The following is a 20,492-nucleotide window of genomic DNA, read 5'->3' as shown; positions in this document are numbered from 1 at the left end:
CAGTCAAGCCTCAGTACAATCTTTTTGGTTTTTTGTTTTTTTTTTCCTGGAAGCAAAGATTAGATTTCACTAAATCAAACCTTTTTAATCGAAGAAAAATGGATAACTAAGCAGCTCCCTTCAAAACTTTACCTCCCATCTGTTCAGGAGTAATCCTAGAAGCAGAGGCTTTGCCACAAACATGGGCTGCTTCAGGAACAACATAAAGGCCACTATGAATTTGTAGAGAAGGGTCCACGGTTAGGTTGCCAAGATTCCCTCTGCCCCCTTAGCAGGGGAGCCTAACTAGTCCTGCTGGGTGAAACTCACCTTTTTCTGAAAACTTTCTTTTGTCTGCCCACCACAACCGCTCTGCTTCCGATGGTTTCGTCTTTTCCCTGAGAGGAGAAAATGGCACAAAGTCCCGAGGGTTGTGAACAAGGTCGTCTCCAGCTGTCCGAGACAAAGGGCCCCCCTGCTCCCCCGCTCTTACCCAGTTCCTTCAGGGAATCCTGGCTTTTCTCGAACTGCGTCACTTTCTGAGGCTTGCCGCACTTTTTGCACAAAGTTCTGCGGATTCAGGGACGTTCACCTGGGGGAGGAGGATGGGGGAATGGGGGAATAGCAGTGTCAGAAAAAAAAAGCCAAGAGGGGGCGCCTTGGCAGCGGCGCCCCCCGGTGGCCGGGGCCTGGTGTCATGGCGAGTCTTTGTTTCCTTGGCCTGCAGGGGTGGCCAGGCTGGCCACGCCCCATCCCCCCCGCCGCCATGTTGTCTTTGTTCATGCTCACCCCCCTCCCCCCACCCCCACCCCCGGGCTGGGGGGCGGCTGCTGGCAGGAGCGGGTTCCTCGGGCAGGCGAAGCTCCAGTGGGGCGCGGAGCTCCAGGCCGCCACCCACGAGGCGGCCTCAAAGCAGATTCCCGCGCCTCTCCGGGCGCCCACTATGGCCGCCCTGGCATCGTCATCCAAAAAAGAAAGCGACGTGGCCGGAAATGGAGGCTGCAAGAGGCTGCGGGCCCGCACGGCCTCATGGGAGACCCCCTGCCAGGCCAATCGCGGCCCGCACCGCGCGCCCTCTAGCGGCGGCGGCCGCCATGACGGCGCTGCATTGCGCAGGACGCCATGACAGGTGGGGAGACAAAGGCTGAGGGGAGACAAAAGGGCAGCGGGGGGTGGGGGGGGAGTGCGGGGCGCGAGGCGCTGGGGTCTCACCAAAGGACGACGCCGCGCTCTCCACCAGGCTCCTCCTGTGGCCAGGCCGCGGGGGTCCCTCGGCCGAGCGCTCAGAGGCGAGCGCCCGGCCGAGGACGAGGACGAGCTGCAGAAGACGACCGACTTCGAGGGCTGACGGCGGAACACTGAGGCTAGCCTGAGAGGGAGGCTGATGCGCATGCTCTGACGTCAGGGGGTGGAGCCGAGCCAGAGGCCCGCCTCTGACGCGCTGGGTCTGGGAGGAGTGGCCTGCCTCGCCCCGCCCCGCCCGGTCCTCGCCCCGCCCCCTGGCCTTCGCCCCGCCCCTTCAACCCCTCCCCTCCCCGGCCCCGGGCCTGGCTGGTAGATAAGCCCAGACCTCCCCCCCCCCTCCCCCGGGGAAGGAGCTTTTTGCCCGCCGCTTCCTCTGACAGCCAAGGAAACTAAGGCCCGGAAAAATCACTTGGCCAAAGTCCCCGCAAGGCCCTCTGACCCCAAGGCCAATGGAAGAGACTTTGGAGGGGGCGGGGATTCCAGAGATCCCCGGGCTTCCATGCACGACTCTTCTGCCAGGAGAACTGAGTCTCTGCCCAGCTCAAGGGTCTTTCTGCCCCATCCCGCCAATTGTCGCTGGTCACCTGCCTCACTTGCACGACTCCGTTTGGGCTTTTCTTGGCAGATACTGAAGTGATTGGCCATTTCCTTCTCCAGCTCACTTTACAGATGAGGAAACCGAGGCAAATCAGATGAAGTGACTTGTCCAGGGTCACACAGCTAGGAAATGTCCAAGACTGAATGTGAATTCAGGTCTTCCTGACTCCAGGCCCACCTAATTGCCCTTCCTGCAAATGATGGATCACTCTTGCGGCAGCCAGGTGGCACAGTGGCTAGAGCCCTGGCCTTGGAGTCAGGAGGACAGGAGTTCGAATGTGACCTCGGACACTGGACACTCATTAGCTGTGTGACCTTGGGCAGGTCACTTCACCCTGATTGCCACTCATCCAGGTCCCTCTCCATTCTTCCTGATTCCATCTGGCCACTTGCACCCAGATGGCTCTGGAGGAGAACGTGAGGTTGGGAACTTAGCACAGCCCCCCCTCACTCCAATCCAGGTCACGTGCTTGTCACGGTCTTCCTCAAGAACATAGGACAGAAACCTCTTTGCCATTCTATTATACCCAGTCCACACTCAAAGCCTTTCCAACTTGGTAGGGCTCTGTCACAAATCCACGAGATGCTGTGTTGACAAAGCCCAAGTCCTCTCCATAGCATGATACATTAAACTACATAGAGTCCTGGGGACTACATGCAGAGCTGACAGCTCATCTCAGAAAACTCATTGTGCAGTAAAGGAAGCTGAGACCCAGGGAAATAAAAAAAAAAAAAAACCTGCTCCATGTCCCATAAAAAGTAGCAGAGCTGAGAGCTGAACTAGGGCTCTCTGCCACCCATTCCACTTTTCTTTCCAATAGGGTGGCAAATAATTACTATTCCCAGACATTATTTATTAATTATTCTTGTGCAAAACGAGCCAACGCTATGAGAGCTAATTTCTGAGAACTTTGGGTAATAAGTATGTGGAGTCAGAGGCCTTAGAATCAAACCTTGTCTTTGCACCTTATGATGTCCACGACCTTAGGGAAATCATACTCTCTAGGCCTCCATTTCTCTATCTGTAAGATGGACTGTATGATTACCAAAGTCACCCCAGCCCTGAGCCCCATGTTCCCCAGGATTCCTCAGGGGGGACTGACCAATCCTAAAGGATCTGAAGTTCACAAGACCTCAGTCACTCAATAGCACTGCTGAAAAACCCAGTGGATAGGATTAGCCAGGGTGGCTGTCACTCCCATTTCATTTGGACTAACTACCAGAATTTATAGAATTGGTTTTGGAGCTGCCCAATTTTAGGATCACCCTGAAATGCTAAAGAATGTGAAAGCTGCAAATAAATCCATCCAAGAGAAATTCCTCCTAGCCTTTTTCCCTGTCTCCCCGGAGGGCCAAAGACTAGCATCCAGTAATCCATTAAAACATCCCAGGTACCAAATGTCCACTTTGGCTTCCTTTGGATGGTGGATTATGGGTGCAGTATGAGGCCTATGTTGTCAGACATGGTCTGTGTCTATTCTTTCACTCGGCTGTTTGGAGAGACAGTGGAGCAGGGAGAAAAGCCACAGGTGATAGCATTGTAGATAAATGTAAGAATGAGACTTAAACATTTTCAATAATCTTAATTTGCTAACTGGTAATGGAGTCTAGGGAGGCACAAGAACCTGAGTTGAGGCAACTGAGGGTATACGGGTAGGCTGGGTAGGGCAAGCCCTGAAGTTTGATACCCTCACCATCTGCTGCCTATAATTCCTGACATAGCATGTGACCACACAAACTGTGTTTCTAGGAGAAGCAGTAGGAGAAATGTGCTTCTTGAACTGACTGACTCAAGGAAGGAGCTCCTTTTCATAATGACTACTACAACAGCAGGCCAGAGGCAGAACTGAGGCTCAACCCCAGAGCCAATGGGGATAATTCTCTGCTTGTCTCCTGAATGACCCACGGGAGGGAGGCTTTCCAGGATTAGAAGCCTTAATAATTAAAGACATGATCTCCTAGTAGGGTCTTAACCAGAAAACAAAAATCAATGTCTCTGGAAAATAGGGAAGAGTACAAGTTTGTACCTTGGCGTATGTTCTGACATTTTATCTACAGAAGAAAAAAATTCTTTCTTAGAAAATGACTCAACAGAGGAAGTCTTCCTATCTCTAGCTCTGTCATTTTCTGTAACCTGGGGTTCTATGGAGGAACTGTCCCCTCTGCCCCACCCCTCCCTTTTAATTCCAGTTGTCTCCCCTCCAAGCCCTCTGCCTTCTAGGGACAAAGGTTGTATGATTCAATTCTTCTGCACCAAGCCCTTGCCCTGTCTATCTCCCTCTCCCTGCCCTGCTCCCCATTTCTGCATTTCTCTCTTCTCTCTGGCTTTGCTCCCTGTCCTGCCCATTCCTTCAGTCCTTCAGCCAAGGTTATCCTCCACCTTCGTGGTCTGGCTGCTTGGCCTAGGCTCTATACAATGTGAATCTCAGCCATGCCAAAGTGGAGAAGACTTTTTCTGAGCCTAACTCATGGTGGCAGTGTTGGGGGCTCCAAGCAAATGGAAGGGGAAATAAGATACCATGCCTCTGAGAAGGGAGAAGAAAAAAAAAGACATTGGGTTAAGTCAGGAAACAAAAAAAGGGGAACTGAGTGGCTGTGAAAGGGTGGGGTTTGCTCACACTGTCCTTCCTCTCTGGACTGTAAGAATATGTCTCCAGAGCCAGTGTCGGTGCCGAGCGAGTCCCCCCTTCCAAGTCTGGCCAGCTTAATGCAGTTGGGAAACCGCCAGCCTTAAGGCAGGACTGAGGTGGGTGGTGAATGAATGGAACATCCATGACTGGGTAATGACAGTGAGTACCTTCACCATTCAGGGACACATGGGAGGGTAGGGGGAAAATATGGCTGGTGGCTGAGCTAGCCACAGGAGGTAGATGATGGCAATGGGCAGGTCAAAAGCACCTAGTTCTGACAGTGTTAGATGACCAAGAGGGCAAATATTGTGGCCTAAGGAACCTACGTGGAAGGAAGGACTAGAAAGGAACCCTCGAATTAGTCACAGGTGATTGAGAAGCAGAAGCACAGTCACAAATCAAACCTATTTGGAGCTGTTACAACTGTGTAGAGTGAACCATAAGGGCCTTTCTGGCAGTCGTTGAGATCTCTTTGCAAATTTTGCTTTCTTCTTCACCGGGGCTTTAGAAGGTAGCAGCATGGTGGGGTGATTTGAAGGTGAGAAGCAGAAGTCTGAGTCTCAACTCAACCACTCTGCTGGGTGACCATGGAATCAGACAATGTCAGAATCCCCCTACCCCATTTTCTACAATTGGCTAGCCAGCCTTTTTTTAACAGCCTTTTGAACTAGGTTGCCCATCAGCTCCCAAGGCAGCTGCTTCGACTTCCAAATCTCCCATCAGGGATTCCAGGACTTGTAGTTGAAAAGTACTTGGCCCAGATATTAGGCATGCTAGTTCATTCCTCTGGATCTCAGTTTCTCACTGGGAAAAATAAGAGGATTCCATTAGAGACATGGATGGTTCTTTCAAACCTTCAGTCCTATGGCCTTGAAGTCCTCTGTAAGTGAGCTCAAAGTCCCACCCTAGAATGATCAAGAGACCACAAGTAGCTGAGAAAAGGCACAGTTACAAGGATACCTACCCAGGGTTCCATGAATCCAAACATTATGTTCCATTACCATCTAGTATAAAGGAGAAGTATACAGTCAGAGCCAACCTAGTGTTCATATTTGATTTTTTAAAAGTCCAGTTCTCTAGGTCAAGGGAAGACAGCCAGTGTCCCTGGAAGAGTTGTTCGGTGGACTGCCTGGGCATCTCTGGAAACCCTTTCTTTCCCATTCCTCATTTTTTCATCCTCATGTAACCTTTCTTCCTCTTTTTTTCACCCTCTCTCCTGTTCTCTCTTCCTTCTCTCCTCCTCTTAGTTCTGATGGGCCTTGCTGAGCTAGCGCCATGCATCACTATGGCTGACCCTAATCAGGGTCCTCATTCTATCAGGGCCACTATTTTGGCTCTGCCTTTTTACTACCTGGCTCATCATGGCCAAGATATTCCACTTCTGAGGGCCTTAGCAAGCACTTGACCTGCCTACATGTGCAGCTGTCTCTTTGGTCCATGGCCTACCTCTCTCCCCACAGTCCTTCATCCATGGCTGCCTACCATCTCTCTGGCCTGGCGCCATCTACTTGAGAGGCTTGGACTTGATAGCTGCCAAGTTCTCTTCCCTTTCTAAAGCCAGGTGTATGTGTGTAGTTAAGAGTGTATTTTTGTATGTATGTGTGGCTGTGTGTGTTTCTGTATGCATGGACATATATGCACTATGCCTTGTGTCTTTCTGTTTTATGTACATTGTGCACTGTGGTTGTCTACACATACATGTATGTGTGACTTGGGGATTTCTGAGGATACAAGCATTCATGGCTGTGCACATCTGTGCCTTGTCATGGTGTGTTTCTATGTTTCTATGTTGCTTGTATGGCTTATGTGTGTGCATGTGAACATGTGTGGTGGTGGGGGGAAATCTATCATTAGGAGAGGAGCCAGCCCCCTTCAGTGTGACATCGCCTGTTCTCCAGGCTGCCAGAGCATGTTAGAATCTCCCCAAATGTCTCTGGCCAAGGCTGCCTCCCCTCTTTGAAGGCCTGTGTCCCCAGGCTTGGGCCCTGCAAGGCAGAGAAGGTTGTCGCAGATGTCTAGCCAGCCAGGCTCCCAACTCCTAGATCCCCTTAGGAACTCCTAGGGGAGTGGGGGCTGCCCCTGTGATTTCATTGGCACAATGAACTTCCAGTGCAGATATTCCCTGTCAATCATGTCAGCACTTTCTCTATGGGGCCTGGGTCATGAAGTGTCAAAGACTTGCCTGAGGTCACACGGCCAGGACACGGTGGACTCGAAGGGTCTGGAAAAGAAGCCTGTGACTATGGAAGAGGAGAAATGGAAAATTGTTGTCTCTCCCTAGCTAGGGCTATGATTGGAAAAGCATGGGAAGAAGAGGCAGGCCTGGGGCCCAGGCCACATGGTGCCAGGGGCTTTGTTTCCATACTACATTCCTTTACTACCCTGGGCTCCCACTTTCCTTTGGTCAAAAGGAAGAAAGAAACAAAGAGCAAGGGAGGAAGACTCCACTTACCTCCTGGGCAATGCTTTGCACCTACAATACAACCTTAGGGCCTTGCTTTGCCTTTGTCACTTTGCCTGCAGGTGCAGATCCCACTGCTGACATTCATGAGCCATGTAGCCCTGACCAAAATCTTCTACCTCTCTGAGTCTCAGTTTTCTCATCTGTAAAATAAGAAAAATCTTGCCTATGATACCTTAATTCACTGGATTATTGGGAAAATCAAAAGAAAACAATGTTTGCTAGATAACTTAAAGTCAGGCCAAAGAAGCTTAAAGGGTTTCATGGGTCAGGGGAGGTGGGAACTGGCTTCCTGCAGTGCCATAGCATTCCAACAGAGCAATGTTTAAACTGAAACTTGGAAAACAACTTAATTATTCCTGTTCTCTGTGCTGTAGATATGGAGGGAGGAAAGAACTAGGGAGAGGAGAAGTGGGGAGAGGCTAGCATGCACCTAGGTTTTTTTGAAGTAATATTGACTATCTGATTGACCTGTATCCTGGCAAGATGCAGATAGGAAATGTCTTTGCATAGACTGGCTCTGTGACTGTGTCCAAGCAATTCACCTCTCATTGCAGCTCTCTTCACACTGTAAGTTATAGGTGAGTTGCTGGTCCACCAATTAAGGAAAATATTATGTCTGAAACTGCTTTATTTGGAGGCTCAACCCCCCCCCCCACGCATGAGAGAATGGGGGATTTGCTTGGCCCACCTTTTTACACTGAGGGTCTAGCTTTGCCTCTATTTCCCTATTGTGAATTCTTCACTCTTTGTGAATAATTCAAGCCCCTAGAAAGGCTTTACCTTCTCATCTCTGTTATATTTAAAAGTCCTATTTCCAGATCTTGGAGGTTGTAGATGTTATTCCTTTGTTATTCTTTCCAAATTCTTTGGGGTTACCAGGCTTATCTTTTTGCCCTTCTCCAAAGGTAGCAAAGTCCCTTAAAAGAATTAGGAGCGGGGTGCAGCTAGGTGGTGCAGTGGATAGAGGACTGACCCTGGAGGACCTGAGTTCAAATCTAACCTCAAACACTTAATACTTACTTAGCTGTATTACCTTGAACAAGTCACTTAACCCATTGCCTCCCCTCCCCCAAAAAAAAACCCAACACATACAAAAAAGAATTATAGTCCTCTTTGGTAGATCCATAAGAGTATATTTGTTCAAACAGGTTTCTTTTTTAAATGAAGTCTACCTTTATTAGGAAGCAAGACGTAAATGGAAGGGACAATACTTCCTTCAAAAGCCAGTGTTTGGGTGGTTCCCCTGAGAGTATAGCTCCCATGTGCCTCCTAACTTTAAGCTGGAAAGGAGGAGAAGGCAGGAGAATAAGGACTTTCAGTGAGTCATCCCTGAGGGAGAGGTTTCAAGAGATAGCTAACCAACCTGATACATGTCCCTGGGAGGCCTCTCAGTTATGCAAATGTAGTTACTCTGGAACTCAGTCCCAACCAAGATACCATTGGGCCCCAAGAGGCTTTCAGTTTCAGTGAGGCTGAAAATGCAGTGAAGGGGGAAAGAAGGAAGGAAGCAAGGAAGGAAGGCATTCAAAGAGCGGGGGCTGAACCCCTCAGACTCACCCCCTTCCTCCAGGCAGATGTTGATAGTGGCCAGTGATGGCTCAGCTTAGGCCCTCTGCAGGCCCCCCCCCAAAACAAAATGCACTATGGACTATGGACTGTTCTCAAATGCCTAAAATTCTAGATAGGACGGAGTTTGGATATTAGGTAAGTTGGAGGTTAGAATGGAGCAAATCTAGACAAATGACCCAATGGAATGGGAGAGAGAGAGAGAGAGAGAGAGAGAGAGAGAGAGAGAGAGAGAGAGAGAGATGGATGTGCCAGGCACAGACCAGTCAACTCACAATTGCAAGCATGTATTAAGCGCCTGCTGTTTGCAACTGGATAAGCCCAGATCCCTACTCCCTTGGAATTGCCAGTTCCATAACCCCCAGAGGTTATGACACAAAGAAGAGCTGACATTTTTTTGTTCCTTTGCTCTACCCAGTGCAAAGTAAAACACAATGAGCGGCAGCACAACAGAATGTAAAGAGCAGTGAGATTTCCAATGGGAAGCTCTTAGCTCCACTACTTACTGGGCATTTAACTTGGAGATGATCACTTAGCCTCAGAGACATTCTATTTCATCAACTGAAGGGATCTCTTGGATCTCCCCTGTTCCTTCTCTCTAAATCCTGAACCTCTTACTTTTTGAGAGGTGGAACAAAGTGCTATGAGATAGGAGGGGAGAAAGGCTTCATGGAAGAGTTGACCCATGGAAGATGGGAAGGCAGTTCAGCAGATAAAGAAGAGGATGGAAGGCATTCCAAGGAGCAGCAGAAACAAAACCATGGAGGCAAGAAAATACACAATGAATTTAAAAATGAATTTACTCCAACAAGTCCTGATTAAAATCTTAGCTCTTTGTTAAGGAGACACACCAGTTACCAGGACAAAAAAAACATCCCTTCCCTCAAGGAAGTTATATCTATTGGATGAAGAGCATGATAGGAAAATAGAGGAGGTAGTAGCATGAAAAAGCTGGGGAGGTCCATGCTACCAACTGATTAAGGGTCTTGAATGACAAGCAGAGGAGTTTGAGCTTTATTTGAGGCCTCATGAAAATGCTCACCATTCAGGGGTTTTGAACCTAAGGTTGACATGACCAGATCTATGTATGAGGAGCCTCCTTCAGGCTGTGGTATGGGGGATGGGGGGAAGACTGGTATGGAAAGAGCATATTGCAATGGTCTTAAGTGGATGACAGTGAACAGAAAGAAGATTGAAACAAAAGACATTTGTAGAAATCAGACCTACAGGGATTGTATCTTGAAAAGTGAGGGACAGAGAAGTCAAAGAAGACATCCATGGGATTTGGACCAAATAAACAGCAGAGCTTTTTTATACAGAATCCCTCTTGTGTCCCCACCCAGTGTTTTGCCTGCATATTTGAATCTGACTCAGGGCTTGGAATCCTCCAAAAGGAAAGGACCCTCAGCTCATGGGTAGAAGTCAGAGTATTTTTCAATTCTTCTACCACCACCACCACCACAACAGCTGTGGCATCTGCTCCTATACCTCCCCAATGTGTCCATTATACTTATTGTTGGTCATGGTGAGTCTGAGGTGCTGGCAGGCCACCTAGGTAGGAGGTAACTGGAATTTAGACTCTGCAGCATAGGAGAGGGGTTGGGAGAAGGGCTAAGCTCCAGCCAACTTGAACCAGTTTGTAAGTGCACATACTATACAAATATATTATCTTATTGATTGTCTGGACTTAAGGAAGTATTTATAATGTAGATGAAACTTTAAAATGTGTCATGAATACTTTTTTCAGAGAGCTAGTTAAACATTTATTAACATCCCAGGTTAGAGGAGGCAGTTGAAGCCATGGGAGTAAATGAATTTATAAAGAAGAGGAAAGGAAAGAAAGAAGAAAGAGGACCAAAGCCAAGATCTTTGAGAACACTCAAGTCAAGGTGTTGGGGAAAAGGATGAACAATGAGGAAAGGAGGACAAGATGGACTGGTTACAGAGATAAGAAAATAATCTCTGAAGTCAGAAAAAGAAAGTCAAAGAGAAACAAGCTGGTGAGGATAAGGGGTTGGAGAAGTGATAAGATAGGGCAGAAGAATAAAAGGAAGCCTTTTTTAGAAACTGGCAAACATGAACAGGCTGTAAGCAAATGGGAAGGAGCCAGTGGAGAAGGAGAGACTGAAGATACTTAAGAGAGCCTGTGAGTGAAAACAGCTGAGAAATGCCAAGATGTGATGCAAAGGCTAGATAGGTACAAGAGGTCTAGGAGGAAGCCAAGCAGACAGAAGGAGAAATAAGAACCACAGGATCCCACCAAAATGGAGTCAGATTGCCACACCAGAAGAGAGAGTGGTACACAGTTTCAGGTTCAAGGATACCTAAACTCCTCTGCCTTATGCAAAACTGACAAATTAGCTACATGAAAATGCCCTTATCACACTGTAGGAGCCCATTCCCCTCAAGCAAGATAGGGGAAAGGAAGATCCCCAGTAGTCCAGAAGCTAGCAAAGGGCACAGATGAAACCTGTAAAATATTGCCAACAGTGGAGCAGCAGCCAGCCCCAAGACCTTCAGAGTTTGATACTGCATCACATGAGCCCTAATGGGGCCCCTGGAATGTCAAAAAAACTGCTTCTGTTTAGAGAGACAAGCTACAAATTTGAGGAAGCTTCAGGATCAGACAGAAGTCTTTCTTTCAACATTGGCTTTGTCCTTAATTCTTTGTCCTTGTTAAGTCTCAGTGGAGCTGTATCTGACCTTCTTACAAAGCCCCTGACTGCAGGGATTATAAGGCCAGGAGATGCCCAGGCTCGATCTCAGGAGTTTCTCCTGGGAGCTGATTGGAAATATTTTGTACCCACTTTATTCCATCTTCTACCTTCTCTACCTTTGACCAGACATTCTAGAAATCTGTTAATCTTCACAATGGAGCATAAGAAAGGGCAAGACCTTGGAAGAGAAGAAAAGAGAACAAGGTTTCCCTTGCTGTATGCATCATGTGAACACTGTTAGTGTTAACCATTTTGTCTGCCAGCTGAGCATTTATTCTGGGACCTGGGAAATGCATTCAAGCAAAGAGCCATATTAGGAAGGCATAAAAGAAACAGGACAGAGGGTGGTGGATGTCCCTTTCAAAGTCTTTCCACTCACAATGATAGTGATGGGAGATGGCAACCCCCAGTCTTCAGGTTAGAAGCATCATTTTGATCTGAGGAGCAATGGAAAATTAGTATGTATATTGTCCATCTGGGGAATGGCAACATAAAAGTGGTATTTTAGGATTGTTTGGAAGAGAGGCCAGGCTAGGGAGACCAGTTAAAAGATTATTTAGGTCATTATAATAATTCTCATGGTTTTTTTTTCTCTTTTTTTTCTCTTAACAATTAGAGCTTTCCCCAGAAGGAACTGTTTTTTGATATGCAGAATTCCCAAGCCCTGGAGATGTGAATGAGGGGTCATTTATAAAGGACCTTGAAGATAGAATTCATGTTTCAGACAATCTCTGTGGTCCCATCCAACCTAGAGATCCTGGGTTTCTTTTGTTGAACATAGGGTTGCAGTGGTCAGAGAATTTATTTTCTAATTTGTAATGGACCTCTTTTACTTAGCCTGGCTGAAGCTCAGAAAACAAACATCACCCTATTGCCAGGTCCCGACTCACAGTCTTCTCCAACATGGTAGTACCTGCCAGAGTTTATGCTCTACTGACATTGCCTTTGAGACCCCAAGGTCTCCTCAATTCCAAGAAGCATGTATCACACAGGTACATATCATAGGGTCACAGATTTGGAACTGGAAAGAATCTTAGAGATCAGTCCCCTCATTTTACAAATGTGAAAGCTGCAGCCCAGAGAATGAAGGACCTTGCCCAAGATCATTCAGATAAAAAGTGGCAGAAGGAGGATTTGAATGTATGTCCTTGGACTTCAATTTCAGTGCTCTTTCCATCACCCACACACAATCTCAGAGCTGAATTAGAGCCTGCTGTTTTGATGGTCTCCTTGTTCTTTGTTCCCTTAGGTAAATCATAGGTTGCCATGGAGCCGGTAGGTTACTATGTGAGCATCTCAAGGCCTCACCCAGCAGCTATTCCCTTTTGTCTCCAAGGTCTAGCTGTGGCAGGTTCAGCCTACTTATAAGGCCACAGGAAAACTCTAGATAATCAGCAGAAAGAAGGAAAACAAGCAGGGAGATTTGTTCCTCAATAACTGTTTTTAAAGAGGGCTGGTTACTGTATGGGTGTTAATCTGGGGAAAAAGTCTGTAGTGATGTGCCATAGGGTTATGTTGTTGGATAGCCCTGTTCTGTTTGATATGGTTTTTTCCCCCTGAGATATATATATTTATGTATATATAAATATAAATACTTACGTATATATAAATATCCATACATCTAGAGATATACATATATAGTTATTCCATTAAATATTTCCCAGTTCATTTTTTAAAAGGTTGCTTTCCAAATTCTCTCTCTCGCTGTCTCTCTCTCTCTCCCACCCCCAGTCCTTGAGAAGGAAAATAACATGATGAACCACTTGATTAAAGCTCCAAATAGGCTGCCTGTGTGATTAGCAGGTGTTGTGAAGTTGGCAGGGAAGCTAAATTAATTCAGTAGCTGAAGTAAGATTCAAGATCTTGGCAGGCTAGAATAAGGGGGCCAATGCTAAGGAGATCAGATGTTGGAGGAAGTGTGGTACAATGAAAAGAGCATCAGCACTGCACCCCAAGACCCTGAGTTGGAATCTTAGCTCTGCCACTTATATACCCTCATGGGCAAGTCACTTGAATTCCTGGAATCTCAGTTTCCTCCTCTATAATGTGAGAGCATTGGACTAGACTGTCCTTATAGGTCCTTTCTGTTCTAAATCAATAATCCTGCTCCCATTTTGCCACTATAGACAAGGGGAAAGAACTGATATAAAAAAAAAACCCAACCAATTTGTAGCACTTACTCACTTTTTTCCTTCATTTTTCAAATGGAAACTAAAAAGAGCATTTCTTATAAGCTTGATATGAACCAAAGACAAAAAGTACTGCTTTGTGAAAAGAACAAAAGCTATGTCTACTCTTGGCCCTTAAGAAGAATGAAGCAAAAGACCTTCCTTTTGTGGAGAGGTTGGGGCCTATGATGATTGCTTAAGGTAGCATACAGATGGTTTTGCTGAAAGATTTTCTTTGGGTACATGGAAAGGCTTGCTGTACTAGATGTGAAGGGCTACATCTGAAGATGACAGTAATGTAAAAACAAAAGGCAGCCATAAATCTGGAAATAGAAGATCTTTGTTAAAGCATCATTTTGTTAACACGAAATTCATTCCTGAAGCTGAGGCCAAGTCCCTTTCCCCCCTTTTCCCCCTTTCTCTGTCTTTATTCATTTCTCCAAAAGAGCAGTGAGTAATATTACCAGCCATCCCTCCCTTGCTTAGGGTATCTGGAGAATCACCAAGTTCCTTCCTGGCTCAGACATCTGTGATGAAAGATAGGATCAGCGCAGTAAATTGCCATCATGTTGGGGCAGTTTTGTGATCTGTAGAGTGTGGGGTTAGCACACACTTCCGGCTCTTGTTAATATTGCTTACTGCCTCTAACTCCAAGAATAAGGACCTCACATCCTGGTCCCCAGCAAAATCCCAGGGCTTGCATTCTCCTTCCTTCAGCTCACACAGGATCAGCGTGTGTTAGTTGTTGCTGAGTCATGTCTGATGCTCTGTGACCCTGTTTGGGGTTTTCTTGGCAAAGAGACCAGAGTAGTTTGCCATTTCCTTCTCCAACTCATTTTATGATGAGGAAACTGAGGTAAGGAGGATTAAGTAACTTGCCAAGGGTCATCTAACTACTCAGTGTCTGAGGTCAAATTTGAACTCAGGTCTTCTTGACCCCAGGCTGCTGCCTTATCGACTTCAGTGCCACCTCCCTGCCCAGATCAATGTGAAGATAGTGAATTTTACCTTGTATCTATCTGTGTGTTCCCCCAACCTTCCCCCGATCCTATTGGGCTCCAGATCCCAATGAAAATGACTAAATAAACCATTCAGGAAACCGGAAACTTAAAGTCTCAGATCATCTCCTGAGTAAAATTCCTGATCTCTTGGGGAGGGGCTGACCATCAAGACCAATAGCTGCGCCGAGCCTGTCTTTGGTCGGAACTACATATAAAATGAGTCTTGTTGATGTGGGTGCAGACCTGCTCCTCTGATATCTGGAGAGTAAATAGGTTTAGTGTCCAGGATGATCACTCGACTTCTTCAATGCCCCAGTCTAACAATCTCCTAATGGTGGGGGGTTACCCCCCAAACTTCCTCTCCCCAGGATTTGCTCCAGAATATCTAGGCCCTGGAGCAAGAGGGGAATCAGTGAAGGTCAACATTTCTTGGATGGTACTACTGGTGAAAATGGGAACCCTTGAGGTGAACTGAGGATGAAGGGAGCAGTCTGCTGACTGTTCACCAGTTCTCTGTTTCTGGTGCCCACAGGTGAGGAGCATTGTGGAGAGAGGAGAGGAGAGGAAAGTCATGGCTGCAGTAATCCTTGAAAGCATCTTCCTGAAGAGATCACAGCAGAAAAAGAAGACCTCCCCTCTGAACTTCAAGAAACGTCTCTTTCTCTTGACTGTCCAGAAACTTTCATATTATGAATATGACTTTGAGCGTGGGGTGAGTCTATCTGCTATAGGATAGCCAAGTTTACAAAGCACTGTCAGGCCATTAATTCACTTGAGCCTCCCCGCCCCTGGGGGAGGATGGAGCTGTGAGTATTATTGTCCACTTTACAAAGGAGAAAAGCAAAAGTCCATAGTCACATAGTGACCGAATCTGAACCTGTCTTCTGGTTGCAGTTTCAACAGTCTAACCCCTAGGCCAATCTGCCTCTCAGTGGATATTTCATATACACTGTTATTGATGTAAATGAAGGCAAAGGCCAAGGGCTGGATTTATTGTCTTCTGTTAGAATGTGAATGCCTCAAGAGCAAGGACTGGCTTGTTGTTGCTGTTTTTTTCTGAGGCCCTTCAGCATTTTGCATATGATTTTTGCACATGCTTTTTCATTCATTCATTCATTCATTCCCAGAATATAAGCACTTAGTCACCCACAAGGATGGCAGGTCAGAGGGTCCCTTAGATCTCTGTGCAAGTTGTCAGACTCTATGTTTGGCAGTGGAATTCAGATAACATAACGGAATTATGCCTGTGTCTTCATCACTATCGGTAACCCTAACTCATTCATTTTGCTCTCTTTTTCAGAGACGAGGAAGTAAAAAGGGTTCAGTAGATGTGGAGAAGATCACCTGTGTTGAAACTGTGGTTCCTGAAAAAAATCCTCCCCCCGAGCGGCAGATCCCGGTGAGAACAAGTCACCTTGGCTGCCCACCCGGCCCTGTGTTCTTCAAACAACTCCCAGCATTCCAGTTGAATCCTCTAAATAAGTTGAGCTCACCTTTACCCCCATGTACAATATGAGGATAGTAAAAATAAGCTCCTTGGTGTTCCCACCACATTTGGGTGGCATTAGAGCCTCTCAAACTATAGAGATGAATGCAATTCAGCAAACAGTTTTTAGGATATACAGTCTCTCTTTCACTAAAAGATATAAAGTTTTATAACATGGTTGTTGTCTTTGTTGTCCACCATCAATGTCATCTGTGTCTGACTCAAATAAGGTCACTAAAAAAATAAATAAGGATCTCTGTGAGCACATTGTGACTTAGAAAACCACAAATCAACATTACCTATGTCCTATTGTATGTTTAGTGATTTTGTTAAACACTTCCCAAGGACACTTGAATCTGTTTGATGTCCTAGGAGGGATTCTTGGGGGGTCTGTGAACATGTTTGATACCTCCGGTCTGTAGTATATTATTTGAGCCAGACCTGTGACTTTATCAGTGTAAAGAAATCCTAAGGAGGTGAGGAAGCTCCCTCTACCAACAGCTCAACATTTGCTCTGAAACTTCCATTTTTAGAATGCTACCCTAAGCTACCCTAAGGTACTGAGGGGTAAGGTGACTTGGGGGTGAGGGGACATCACACAACCAGTATGGGGCCTTCCTGACTCTGAGATTAGCTCTCTGTCCATTGTACCACATTGCTCCTTCTAGTATCTTACAATGTATACAATATGCTAACCATTGGATCCTGAGTTCTTGGCCTCCTGGGTATTCTACCCCACCTCCCTTCCTGATTCCCAGAACTGAAGCACTCCAGTACATTTTCAGCATGGTGAGGTCTTCTTCAATGTGTGTGCTAGGAGATCCTCACCCATTCCCTCGGGTGCCTTGGAGAATGTGTTCTTACACCCATCTCCTCCCTAGAGATTCAAATAGAGGCCTAGGTCTTGGATCCCTGGGGAGAGGCCATGTGTTCTCATGGACATCCTCAGCTAGGATAGATGCAGTTCATCAGGTGGTTTTGCTGATGGCCTTCTCTCTTCCCCTTTCATGATTCTGAGCCTGGTCAGATCAGACATCCCAAGAACCTGGCTGTGTTGAGGCATGTGGATTGGTGCCCCTTTGGCAAGGATGCCTTGGAGTCAGAGCCTTTCACAAGTGAAAGATGAGGGCTCATGCCATCCATGTCTTTTTTTCTTGCAGAGAAAGGGGGAAGAAGCCAGTGAGATGGAGCAGATCTCTATCATCGAAAGGTTCCCCTACCCTTTTCAGGTAAGTCCACCACCAGCAGCCAGTCAGCCTCTAGTCTCATCATTTGACTGATCCCCAGGGAGCCAAAATTGCTGGTGGGCCAGGAAGTCAGGGTGAGAAATGAGGCTGGCTCAGGCTGAGGATTATTATCTGCGTGATTTTGTCCTTGAGTTTCTTTTGTCTGGGAGTCAAAGCCTGTAAAGGAAGACAAGGCTCCCTGGCTCCACTCATTATGATGGAGATGTGATGCCCATTTGGTGATGGAAAATTTCACTTCCCTTCTGAGTCGCCTTTCTCTAGTATTGGTTCTGTGAATTTGAAAAATCAGCAAGTGGAGCAGGGCTGGGGGGGCTTAACACTCAGCGAGGGGGGGGCTATTGTGTTTACCATTAACCCCCGATTGGATTTTAGGTTTGAAATGGGAAGGAGTGGGGGCACAAAGGACGCTGGGGCACAGTAAAAAAACACCCCCAAAAGATGTCCTTTGTTCTGCAAAGAAACACAGCTGTCTCTAAGGCCCTGAAAGGCAGAGAAGGAACCGGAAGTGCCCCCCAGGAGGAGGGGGGAAGGGGGGAGGGGAAGGCAAGGAGGCATAGGGAGGATGAAGAAGGGGTGGGGTAAAGGGGGGGCGGGGGAAGTTGAGGGGAAGGGGGCGGGGAAGGCAAAGGGGAAGGGGGGGGCCTCTCGGTCATGGTTGCAGGAGCACGGCAAAGATCTAATAACAAAACCAAGTCCCTTTCTTGAGAGAGAAAGGAGCCAGGGGAAGCAGGGCCTGTTCCGACAGGGTTTATCCTCCTGCTGTCTTCTCCCCTCAAGGTGCTAATGGAGACAGACAGTTTCAAGAATACAAACCAGCAGCAGCCCCCAAATCATTTCTCTTTGCTTTCCCACTTCACCACGTGATGCTCCATGTTCCCTGGGGAAAGAAAGCAGGTCTCTTCTTGGGCTTTTTTTCCCACAGCACCTGCTGTTGGGGCCTTCTTTCTATGTGGTGGGGCCTTAATCAGCGTGTGACAAGAGGTTTATCTTCCCAATTACAATTTACTCTTGTTGTTGTGGAGTCACGTCCTATTTTGTGACCCCATTTGGGGTTTTCGTGGCAGAGATGCATACTGTAGTGGGTTGCTATTTCCTTCTCCAGCTCCTTTTACAGATGAGGAAACTGAGGCCAATAGGATGGTGTGACCTGCCAGGAACACAGAGCTAGTAAGACACAGCTAGTTAAGTGTCTGAGGCTGGACTGGCATTCAGATCTTGCTTGATGGGGCAGCTGAGTGGTGCAGTGGTTGGAGCACCCATCCTGGAGTCAGGAGGACCTGAGTTCAAATCTTTCTGATTCCAGGCCCAGGTCTTGATCCATTTCACCACCTCACTGCCCCTTTACTTTCATTTAAGTTACAATATATTTCTTGTCCTAAGTATACTCATGTGGGATACAATCAATTTAGGAGTAAACATTTTCTTTGGTTAGTCCAGAGTCAAGTTCCTACTAATTATGACCTCCACCCACCTCTCCTGAGCTCCAGTTTTAAAAATCAGATGAAAAAAGACAGAGGCACTGTGGGGCAGAGAAACAGCATGCACTGGGAAGGAGGGGGCTCTGGATTTTAATCTTAGCACCACCAACTTAGTGAACTTGGCTCAAACATGTAACTTCCAAGGGTCTACATTAGAGAGAATTGTCTTATCTCTAAATTAAGGGAGGCCCAAGGTCCCTTCAAACTTGAAATCCATGAGCCATGTTTATAATCATGGGGGGTGAGGAGGCACAGGGGTGGAGGGACTTCTAGCCTGACATGGGTAAACATTGTGACCACAAACTATGATGAAACTAAACCACCAGTCTGGAGGCCCTGAGAAATTTGGAATGCAAACTATTAGAGAGTATGGATTATTTCAATTGTAACCCCAGGGTGGTGTATATAGCAGATCCTTAGTAAATGCTTGTTGCTAAGGCACTTGCTAGCTTTGTGACCCTGGGTAAGTCACTTAGCCTCTTAGCCTCAATTTCCTCCTCTGTAAAATGAGGATAATAATAGCTTCTCCCTCCCTCCCAGGGTTATTGTGAAGATCTCACACACACACACACGCACACACACACACACACACACACACACACACACGCATTGTATAAATGCTGGTTATTGTTATTGTTGTCTAAAATAATGTAGAGAGTTCTGCCCATTTCCTGATCACCTGAGCCCATTCCATTGACTGGAAAGCCACTGTCCCAATTGTCCCCTGTGCCTTCTGTCCTCTGAAGTCTGATGTTTGTGGTTCTGTTGGTCCCCAGGTGGTGTATGATGAAGGCCCCCTCTACGTCTTCTCCCCAACTGAAGAACTGAGAAAACGCTGGATTCACCAGCTCAAAAACGGTGAGGCTTGGGTTAGAAAACCAACAAATGACATTTTTCTTTGAAAACAACAGAACTTAGGCCATTTGGGAACATCCTTATGAAATCCCCCTAGTGACCTAAACCACAAAACTCAAACCAGGCTAACAGGCCAGGCTGACCCTGGGTCTCATTCTGTCCCTTTGTTGCCTCTGCACCACTGGACACCTATCAAAGACTGGGCTATCCCCCTTTCTTTCCAGCACCTGCCAGAAGGATGTGTTTGGTTTCCTTCCCTTAAGGAAGGACTACTCCACATGGCATAGCAAGAGCACAGGTTGGGAGGGCCAATCAAGGTCATCTCATTTACAGAGGAGGAAACTGAGAGCCAGGGAGGGGGACGAGACTAGCTTAAGAACACACATGAGGCTGTGAACCCACACCAGGCTAGATCTCTGTACTATGGGGTGGGGGTCGGGGTCAGGAGCATCATCTCAGGAGTTCCTTGTCTGACTTGCCAAGGATCTAAATTTGATCAGAACCCACAGTTTCTGACTCTGTGTACAGCTTTAATGAAACTTCCACAGGATGCATGTATGTGTGTGTGTGTGTGTGTGTGTGTGTGTGTGTGTGTGTGTGTGTGTATAAATAGCTACATGGCTGTTGGGGACTGAGAGATTAACGGGCTGACTTGCCATCAGGAAAGGTTGCCTAGAGAAACAGGAAGGATGGCAGGCTGATAATGTACGGTTGGGTTATTGCATGACAGTCACTTGTCCTCAGAAACATAACGATTCTCAGGCAGAGACTTCTTGAACCACACCAGCTTTGCTCCCTCCTTGGGAAACATTTACCTTGTCCAATTTCCAGAGTTCTGCCCAACCTCAGAGTTCTAAGTATGTTGCTGTCTTCATGGGCCCCCTGGACCCTACTATCCATGGAGTTTTCTTGGCAAGGATAGTGGAATGGTTTCCCATTTCTTTTCTAGTGGATTTAGGCAAACAAGATTAAAGTGTCTTGCCCAGGGTCTCATAGCTAGTAAGTATCTGAGGCTGGATTTGAACTCCAGTCTTCCTTTCTCTGGCCTGAGCTCTACCC

At 46.9% G+C, this 20,492-nt stretch overlaps 1 protein-coding gene across 2 annotated transcripts in view; it reads left to right on the top strand.

Moving 5' to 3' along the window:
- The first annotated feature begins 4,427 nt into the window (after positions 1-4,427).
- Positions 4,428-20,492, top strand: part of BTK (Bruton tyrosine kinase) — a 39,240-nt gene continuing 23,175 nt past the window's right edge. The window contains exons 1-5 of one of the 2 annotated variants that reach the window (XM_074208402.1): positions 4,428-4,610; positions 14,900-15,079; positions 15,668-15,766; positions 17,014-17,082; positions 19,355-19,436. In XM_074208402.1, coding sequence (XP_074064503.1) covers positions 4,605-4,610; positions 14,900-15,079; positions 15,668-15,766; positions 17,014-17,082; positions 19,355-19,436 — 436 coding nt within the window. In that variant the 5' untranslated portion in view covers positions 4,428-4,604. The remainder of the gene's footprint in view (positions 4,611-14,899; positions 15,080-15,667; positions 15,767-17,013; positions 17,083-19,354; positions 19,437-20,492) is intronic. The other variant, XM_074208403.1, reaches the window with a different exon arrangement.

Source organism: Macrotis lagotis, chromosome X (genome assembly GCF_037893015.1).
Source record: "Macrotis lagotis isolate mMagLag1 chromosome X, bilby.v1.9.chrom.fasta, whole genome shotgun sequence".
Lineage (NCBI taxonomy): Eukaryota > Metazoa > Chordata > Mammalia > Peramelemorphia > Peramelidae > Macrotis > Macrotis lagotis.
This window is presented reverse-complemented; position numbering and strand designations above follow the sequence as displayed.